The sequence below is a fragment of the Cajanus cajan genome, chromosome 3, assembly GCF_000230855.2.
Source record: "Cajanus cajan strain Asha chromosome 3, NIPB_CcT2T_4, whole genome shotgun sequence".
NCBI classification, from domain to species: domain Eukaryota; kingdom Viridiplantae; phylum Streptophyta; class Magnoliopsida; order Fabales; family Fabaceae; genus Cajanus; species Cajanus cajan.
In genome coordinates this window covers 78256504-78266469 of record NC_138519.1, presented here as the reverse complement: position 1 = coordinate 78266469, position 9966 = coordinate 78256504, and the positions used below count along the sequence as shown (strand labels likewise).

The following is a 9966-nucleotide window of genomic DNA, read 5'->3' as shown; positions in this document are numbered from 1 at the left end:
ATTTGATTTTCAAAACAATTATTTAAAGAATTTAGGTGAATCTTCATACACGAGGTTCAAATCCTAAATAGGGTTACCAATCCTAAAATGATGGAAGCTTCGTACACTGGGCCGCAATCTTTTAACATCCAAGACACGTAAAACTTGCTTAAAAACTGTTTTACCCATTATACTGCATAATCATGCTGGAGTACATTGATTTATGACATTATAATTAATAAGAGTGACTGTGTTGTTAGTACTTCTCATATATGTGTGTCTGTGACACAGAGAGAGAGAGAGAGAAACTGGTGTGAAAATAAAAGGAATGTGAGAGTAACAAGGGTCAACTGTTACACAAAGCATAACTACAAAGATTTTGACAATTCTGTGCAATTTTAAACCCATATTATCCAGACAAGAAAAACTGCCAAAAGTATATTCGACCATAATTTCCTAAATTTCAACTTTGGGAAACTCTCAGCATGTCTAAAACGTCCATTAACCGATGCTATACTTGTCTACGGAAAAAGAATATATGGAACCATTCAAAACATTGAATTTAACAAACTATGTATATCCTCATTTAGGGGAGAAAAACAAAGTAATCAAGCTGATAAATATCATTTGATTCGAGAATATCTCTGTCTCCGTTCATCAACTTCATTCATCCAATCAGAGAGCCATAATAGTCCCTTGTACCCATAATATGTAGCAGCAAGAAGTGTGACCAAAATAAAGACAAATAGAAGAAGCTGCTTCGTTCTGGAAATAATTTTCTGCTCATTGAATAAATTCATAAGTGGTCAGCTAAGAAAAAGGAAATCGGAGATATAGCTCTTTTATTAAAAAAAAACTATCATTACCTGTAGTTTTGATGTTTCCTTGGATTCTAGAACCCGTTCCCGCCTTTTTCGTCGCTTTCGAACTGATTTATCAATATCTGGCTCTTGCACCTTCAATAATTACCATAGTATTAGACGCAACCACTGCAGAGCTCAGCGATAAAAGCATGTCTCTCCAATTTAATGAAAACATTGAAGAATAATGTAATTTAGAAGTTAAAGCCACACAAAAAATTGGGAATAAGGCAATTAATATAAGCATTAGATTAGGAGTTTAATATCTGGTTCATATACATGGAAAAACATTTGTTAGAAAAAGTTAATGGATCTCAATATTTTGAGATATTAATCTTTAACTTTGGCTAAGAGACAACCTGGTTAACCTAACAACAAACTATGAAACCTTTGAGTTGTCTTGAGCTGAGACACAATTGAGGTCCAGGGGGATGGGGTCAAAGCATCAGAAAGGGATCACCCTAGGTCTCATTTGGAATGAGGTAAAGGAAAAAAAAAAAAATTCCTGATTGGTGACAAATGCATCAAAAAGGGATCGGAAAGGTATCACCTAGGTCTAATTTGGAATAAATGAAGTAAAGAAAAATGATTTATTTTCCTGATTGGTAACATATGCATCTACTCAGTTTTTAACCAGTGATCCCCTTGCCTGTCATTGTTCCGAAGTTATTGTAATCTGGTGTTTTTAAGTGCTGAGTGGGGCATGCCCGTATACAGAAACTTCTTTCAGCAGAATGGATAACACTAATTCAAAGATTTATTCTAGTGGTAGAATTCACTGATTCTGTTAGTTCAAATCGACCTACAATTGACTTTGAAGTTGTCAATCGCGGTCGGAGCGGCCGCTATTGCGGCGCTCTGGAGCGGAGCTGCCCGACGCCGCAATGGAGATGTTGTCACGTCTCGGATTTCTGTCGCGGCTGGAGCGGCCGCGTCGGTCGCGGAACGGAGCGTCCCAAAACTGCGGAATCGCACCGCGTCTTGGACAGACCCTTCATTAAGGGTAAGTCCGTCATTTCTGTTGGGTTTTTCTTGCCCTAATTCTTCCTCTTCCTCTCGCGGAACCATTGTTGTTGGTTTCTGAACCTCTCGCACTCCCTCTCCTCTCTCTCTCTCGGACTCGTTTCTTTCTCTCTCGGGGACGACCGTCAACGCACCAGTCGTCTTCTTCAGGCGTCTCTGTCAGACGCTCCTCCAGTTCCGACCGACGCTGCTCCTCCAGTTCCATCGTCCTCGTCTCTCTTCTTTGTTTGTCTTCTCATTTTCTATTTTATAATTCAGCAGTTTTTATTTTTAATTTGTGATTAAATTTAATTCAGCATATTTTTATTTTTAATTTGTGATTAAATTTAATTCAGCAGTTTTTATTTTTAATTTGTGATTAAATTTAATTCAGCATATTTTTATATACATATTATTAATTATTTAATATATAAATTAATATTAAAATAGCGATTATCCCGTCATCCCGCTATTTTTTAGGGTCCACCGCTCCGCTATTCAGGATTGACTACCTAACTCCCACAATTTCCACTTCTTCAGACTTTATACCTAGGTCTAAAGATTCTTGGAAATTGAAGGTCTTGTACTGGTTGAAATTTTAATTGTAGAGCCTTCAAATTTTTATGTTTATATGTATATGTATATTGTCAAAGCATAACACGGGTCTAACATTCCCACTATGCATAATATTTATAGGTATTGCAAATTTGTTTAACAAAATAAATGTAAATGTGGTAGAAAAACCCAAAGAATTTCACTCTTTCACTATCAATTTCTTTGTGCTCTTAAAAGGAGTAATTTCTATTATATTTGAAATTTGAGTGCAGATTATGAATCATGCAACCATCCAAAAATACACCCTAGATTTTGCCAGGCATCAATATCTATGTATATTTTTTATTTCGTGTACAACTCTAACTTCGTTCTGAAATTTATCATAACCTTTAAATGACAAATGCAAACACAGATGTTTCTACAAGAGCTAAATTTCCACACAAGTACAACCCAACTCTATAGCAATGATGAAAATAAAGAAAGCAGCAAAAGATGATTTAGAGTGCACGTGGAAAGTTCTTATGGAAATATGATTTACCTCTGTAACTATAGATTTGCGTAACTGTAGTTCTGACTCAACAACCTGTACTTTACTCTTGCAATCAGAATTGCAAGGAATAAGTCCAATTCCAAATTGATTTTTTGGTATATCCCTTGGATGGCAACCATCAAGATGATATGCTGCTTGAACATCTTGGCAAACCCACTCCTTTTTCAATGTTTGGCATTTGCATCGGACAGTGACCTTGTGAAGAATGATTTCTTATTTTAGAATTTAAATCGGATCAATAATAGATGTACTCATTTGTTTAGAACTCAGTAGCTAGAACAGTAATGCAAAATCACTGCTTGAGCCAATTATGTGATCTTGAAATTCAAGGCATGAAAGTTATCACTATTGAATCTTGTAGTACCTTTTTACAGCATTTATCAGCATTTGGGCATTGACCAGGATGACATGTCTCCGGGCATAGATGTGTACAATTTGGCAACTTTCTGCAAACCAATGTGGCCAATAGACTCGTCATACAACTTTACTAATCAATTTATAGAACAAGGAGGGAGGAATGAAAGCCTAGCAGAGATTATCAACATAAGGTTGGTTTCAAATGTGCTACTCTCTAAATTACCTGTGACATGGCCCACCACATGAACGGGCAGTCTCCTGACCCTTTGCAGACAAGCTGTTGTAGTATATGCACTCAAACACATGGACCATTGCGCCACAGTGACATGACCGTTTAATGAGCACCTTGCATGGAGGACAGTCTCCAGGATGGCACCGCCGAGGGCAGTGATGTGGACACGCAGGCTCTCTTTCCTGAATAATGCAGTTTACATCAAGCAACAAATTATCAGTTCTGATTTCAGAAAGCATATAGGAGAGTTTCTCAACTTTACACAGGAAGACAAATGAGAAACATCATTGACTAATCTTAATTCCAGCAATAATACATAGAGAATACATGACCAGCGCAAATAATGAACAAATAAAATGGATTAATGAAATTAAGATTCAACACCTTTTGGCAAGAAAGATAACAATCTTCACAAGACTCGCCTCCATGTAACTGGTTCTCCAAGGCATGACAGGTTTTTGTACAATAATGATTGCCACATGGTAGAGGATTACCACATAAATTTTCACAGGAAAACTGTGATTTATCAGAGCAGACCATCTGATGGGAGGGTGGAAAAGAAAACAATAACTTCATTAGCATTTAGCAGTGAAAAGTAGTTGGTGCAGATTGCTTTTGGGCAAAATCATCAAAAAGAATCTTGCATATCAAAGTTCATATAAAAATTTTAAAATAAGCAAAACAAACCATTCTCTCAGCACCAATGTGTTGCCCAACACATGATCTCCACACAAGTTCTGGGCAAGGAGGGCATTGAGTGCCAGGAACACTTTCACTTTGTTGTATAATCTTCTTTTTCTTTGGTTTAAGAGTAAACTCTGGATTGGGAGGAGGCTTAGCACCATGACACCTTCACATGGGAAAAAGTGTTGAGAAAAAATATTAAAAAAATAACATGTATGGGCGTCTTATTTGACACTAGATTCTATGAAACTCGTGCATTAAATAGTCAAGAATCACGACACGAGTAGAGAAACAAATGAATCTGTTTTGGACTTCTTATTGATGCTAAATGCTCAAAAAATACAGTGTTAACGTGCAAGCATTAATTTCATCATACAAAAAGAAAAAAAAAAGTACCAAACCTTAATTTGCATGCATGGCCACATTGGTATTCTTCTGCACAAGGTAGCCGACAAGGAGGGCAGGCTCCATAATGGCATTTATGCGGCTAGACAATAATATTTTGTTAATAACTTGGAAAAAAAATGCACCGTCAACAATTAAGCATATTTTTCTTTCAAATTAATGAATATAAAAAACATAATAATGATGTCTTTGGATAGTTTCTAATCATCAGATTTAGCAAAAATATAAGCTCATCAAGATATATAATGAATATTTATTTTAGAAATATAATTGCATAATGAAATGTTATCATCCATTTACAAATTTAATTGTACCCGGCATTAAATGAAGTCAACTTTAGTACTCATGGAAATTTTCAACCTCAAAACTACACACCCACAAAATAAAACTTTTATCGTTAGAACGTATGAAATACCATTAGCATTGGAACCTCTATGTGCCAACCATTAGAATTGGAACCTCTGTGCCACAGTGGGGGTGGGGGTGGTTAATGATCCAATGGTCTTATTTATGCTGATCATATAATAACTATATTAAATTATCTTATGTAATTTCAGTCACGTTACATACATTTTCAATTATGGAATTAGTGAAGCAATCCCAAAACAAGATGGTCCTCAAGAAAGTATAGGTTATTGTATAGATAATGGACTTACTAATGCATTTTCACAAAATTAAAAATTCAAATTTAGTAACATACACAGCCAAGTTTTACAATAAACAAATCTGTAAAACTTAATGTAAAAACAAGAAGAAGAAAAATACGTGAAGCTACAACTGAGAGCTAGCTTGAAGAAATCTGAAAGGCCTAAAGCTACTTTCATAAATTTCATAATATCAGTTAGAAAGCATAAGCCATAAATAAGAGAAAATAACTGATGAAATAAGGATAGCAACAGGCAGTACATCATATAAACAGTTATTGCCAAACCAAATGAAAGGACTGTATAACCCAAACCTTCTCCAAACTCATTCAAAATATTCTACAAAATTCCAAAGATGTCTTGGTAGAAAACAATCATACAGTAAAATGAAAAGAATGGATGATATATCAAGTTAAAACCAATTTAATTAGCATTCATATAAACGTTATAAAATCATAAACTTGTACTTCATATAATAGCATAATAAGCTTCAACTCAAATAATAACTCCTAAGGGCCTCGTCCGAATATTTGAAATCTGCTACAATTAGACACTTTGGTTTAATTTAAAAGTCACATGCACATTTTAATCTTACACAGTGCATGCTACTTTAAAATTTGGACCTCAAGGAGTCAAGGAGAACCAAATCCTATAATTTTCTCACTTTCACTTACATTCCAATATTTGTACAAAAGATTATTTATTCATTATATCAAGAGCATAACCATAACCATAACCATGCATCAGGAACCAAGGATTAAATCCCAAACCCTAAGGGGGAATTTAAATCATTTGATTTCAAATCTCATAATGGTTTAACAAACAAATTAATTATTTTTCTAATTATTTTCCTCTACCATAGCTTCAGCCAACTACAAATCCAGGATTATGCTTGCAAATGTAAATGGCTGCATCAAAACAAGTCAGCATCAAATGGTACCTTGCAAGTTGATGCATGCCGGCATAAAGGAGCAATAGGACATCTTTTAGGACATCTAGGTGGCTTTTGGTCCATTTCGGTACCACAAGGAACCTGGTACAAAATCCACAACTCAGCACATATAGTTTAGGCAAGCGCTAGCAAAATTTGAAGAAATCCAAGTACATAGCAACAAGATCCAGAAAATTTATATAGGATAACAGTGCCATATCGACAAGAATAAAATAGACCACCATAAAGACACGGAGAAAGGAAGAAATAGCAAAGAATATGTAATGCCAGTGTTTTGATTGACACAGACAATCAGCAATAGTAAGTAAAATTATCAATTTATTTAAATTAAAATAAAAAAGTTCAAAGTTAACAGCAATAAGTAACCCCTTGTTTATATGGTCCTTGAACTTCCGATTTATTCAATGAAAATGCAATAAATCAGCTGGTGTCACGAGTAATATACAAATAGGGATATCACATTGACTACAATATATATTACATAAATTAACAATATAGCCCTCCTTGATTTGATATCATCATTTTATCAATTTATGCAGTTACGTTTGTTGTTTCCCATAATATGTTCAAATGACTTTGCCTTGTTTAAATTTTCAGAGAATGTAATACAACATGATTATATTACATGAACAAAGATGATATTTGGTGATCAACTCAATCCTGCTAATGACTATATTATGAGCTCTTCCATCTTTAAAGAAATAAGAAAGTCTGCCAGTCTCAGCATTGAAATGAAATCAGGTTTTCACTTTAGGTGCTTGACAATGAGTGAGGCCAACATCATTTGGCCATCAACTTCCAAAAATTAACCAATTGATAGTGTTATTTTACAGAGGTGTTTTCACATATTACATAATAACATACGTTCAAGAATGTCACGTTTTGGGAATACAATTATAAAATGGGCTTCACAATAATCACAAAATGCACATAGGAATAATTATATTTCATGTAACAGGATAAGATCCTGCAACTATTTAGATGCACTGTCATGGATAAAATCCTGGCATCCAGGTTCATACCTCAAAACGTGTCTCTCCACATGCACATGAAATTGTCACCATTATGGGGCAAGGAGCACAAGGACCTCTGCAAGAACCAAGTTAAGTATCATCATGATGTGTTCTGCCTCTGTCCTATACTCCACTTCAGGCATCACATGTTAGAGATTAAAAATACTATTTTGTACATAATATGCGTAAGAGATCAATTTGGTCCCTATATTCTTAAATAAACTGATCAATGACCAATTCAATTTTTTAAATACTAATAATATATTCCTTCTCCATCTAGTCCACTATGATCACATTGTTAGTAATAGTACACAATGATGACACATTAATTAACATTCATGTACCAGAAAGACCTTGTATTTGCATTTGGAAAAGAACTTAGAAGAATTGGGCCAACCAGGTATCAGCATTCCCAGGTGGAGTTGGGATGGCCCGATCACAGCCTAAAAGCAATCTATTTGGCCAGTGTGGTTTTCAGCCAAAAAGGTGAACAGGCTGAACTGATTTCAGCTCAGATTTATGATCATAACAGGTTTCAGTTCAGGGGATCATTAAACTAATCTTCAAACATTGAAGAAAGCAGTATTTCAGCTATTCACGTAGTTACCTAAAGGAATAAAGACAAAGCTCTAGGTAATACAGGCAGAGGGCATATCTACATTAAGTACAATTAATATTTAATAATATTTAATAATATTTAGATTATTTTTGCCGGTAGAATACAGACAAAGATCTAAGTAATGCAGACAGAAAACATACCTATGGCATGGAGAAGGGCATTTATGGTTCTTACATCGAAGCCTCCTGCCGCATATCTAACAATATTCAAAAACAAAAGAAAATCACTCAACACCATCGCCATCACAGCACAACTCACTAGTCTCCCACCAAAACAAAGAAACAGCAACAAAACAGGCACACACCTCTGAGCAGGGAGGGCAATCCCCATCGCAGCAGCGCCGCTTGCAAGCATGCCGACCACAGTCACGAACTGTCTGACACTTCCTTTCACACGCCAAATCTTGATAGCAAGGAACCTACTCTAAGTTCAATCAACCATGCCTAATTGCCTACCACAACAAAAAAATTCAAAAAAACGAACAGTAATCACTTACATCTTTCTTGAGGCTCCCACACCGGCACGACTTCTTCACAACAACCCTACAAGTCTCAACACACTGTCCACGGTGGCACCTCTCAGGGCACCTATGGTAGCCACAGGGTAGCATCTTATCACAAGTAGCCCCACAAAGCTGCACAGGAGCATCACAAGGCATTCCCTCATAAACCCTTTTCCCACAAGGGCATGTTCTCTTCCCCTTGAGGGGACACTCACCACACTCACCAGAATGGCACCCTCTCTCACAAACATGCTTCCCACAGCTAAGCCTCTTCTCACAGGGAGAATCACACTGGAAAACACGATCACAACACTCCCTCTCCTCCTTCACCCTCCCGCACCGGCACGTGTGAGTGCCACGTGTCCGGCAGGGAGGGCAACTGCCACGGTGGCAAACCTCATTGCAGCGGTGAACCCCGCAATCCAAAATCTTTGAGCAAGGGTTGTTGCAAGAGAATTCCTTGAACCCGCAGCGGCGAACATCTTGGTGGGACCCACAAAAGCATGGAACTTTAACGAGTTTGGGGCAAGAGGGGCAGGGTCCGGGGTGGCAGAGCAACAAGCAGTGGTGGCCGCAGTTGTGCTTCAAGGGTTTCTCGCAGACCTCGCCGCAAGAGTGTGGAAGAATCCATGGATCGTTGGGGGGGTTCTCGAGCTTGCCGCAGAAGCAAAGGTAGGATTTTGGAATGTGGGATTTGGAGTACTCGGATCGGCATTTGGGGCAGTGCCAGAGGGCGGCGGCGGAGGCAGCGGCGGCAGAGAGGGGGAGGCGCGTGGCGGCGCGTGCGGCGGCGAGATCGGAAGACTGGCGGGCCCAGCTCTGGATACAGATGAGGTGGAAGACGGCGAAGCAGAGGGAGGAGCATGACCAGGTGGGGTCGGAGGGTTTGATGCGTTCGAGGCAGATGAGGCACGAGAGGGCGCCGGCGGAGGAGGAGGTGAGGAAAGATTGGATCTTTGAGAGGTCGCCGCCGGAGGGACCGGAGAGGGCGAGGTACGGCTTCAATATGGAGTTCGAGAGGTCGGAGTGGCGGAGGGGCTCCGCGGCGGAGGAATCGTCGCCACCGTCGGAGTCGGAGTCAGAGAGGGGCGGGGGCGGCTGGTGATTCCACGGTGATGTCATGTTGGGTGGCACTGCTGAGCGCTGAGATCCACACCACCTGGGATGGGACTCTCGTAATCTCGTTACTTACGTTAGTGTTGTTGTTGCCTAGTTATTGCTTTTAATGTTTTGGTTCTCAAAAACAAAAACAGAAAACGTTCAGATTTTTATTTTAGCCATTTTATACCTTTTTTAACACGGATTCACTTACTTTTAAATTAGTGTAATTTATTAATTCACTTACTTTTGATTAAATTTAAATATTGTTAACGTGTATATATTCAAATGGAGCATTCAATTAGGATAAGATCCATTACATAAAATACGATATGCACTCAATATTTTACAGTTCTACATATAGTAAATATATTTAATGTTCATGTCCTTCTTCTATGTGAGTTCATTTTATATTTAAGCACACCAGTATTGCTTGTTTGTTGCATTTCAAACTCCATTACGTACCTTATGCATTCTTCTTCAAAGTTATCATTTATGAAATCTTCGCCGAATT

The 9966-nt window shown here is 37.8% G+C and overlaps 1 protein-coding gene across 1 annotated transcript; it reads right to left on the bottom strand.

Annotated features, from left to right (window-relative positions):
* Nucleotides 1–276: 276 nt before the first annotated feature.
* Nucleotides 277–9680, bottom strand: NFXL2 (NF-X1-type zinc finger protein NFXL2). The gene is made up of 13 exons (XM_083071403.1): nt 8349–9680; nt 8157–8270; nt 7993–8048; nt 7243–7309; nt 6209–6301; nt 4621–4706; nt 4223–4385; nt 3920–4075; nt 3527–3717; nt 3311–3392; nt 2935–3141; nt 846–935; nt 277–758 (listed from the first exon to the last, which is right to left on the bottom strand). Exons 1-13 carry the CDS (start codon nt 9474–9476, stop codon nt 603–605), a joined length of 2589 nt encoding a protein of 862 aa, XP_082927529.1. The 5' UTR covers nt 9477–9680; the 3' UTR covers nt 277–602.
* Between the last annotated feature and the right edge of the window lie 286 nt (nt 9681–9966).

Bases quoted from the DNA above. Each gene is read 5' to 3' on its own strand.
- NFXL2 (XM_083071403.1), bottom strand. From the start codon at position 9,476: ATGACATCACCGTGGAATCACCAGCCGCCCCCGCCCCTCTCTGACTCC. The intron at 7,310-7,992 runs GTATGTTTTCTG...TGGTTCTTGCAG, and splicing joins TGCCCTTCTCCATGCCATAG to AGGTCCTTGTGCTCCTTGCC. The intron at 4,076-4,222 runs GTTTGTTTTGCT...CCCTCCCATCAG, and splicing joins ACATTGGTGCTGAGAGAATG to ATGGTCTGCTCTGATAAATC.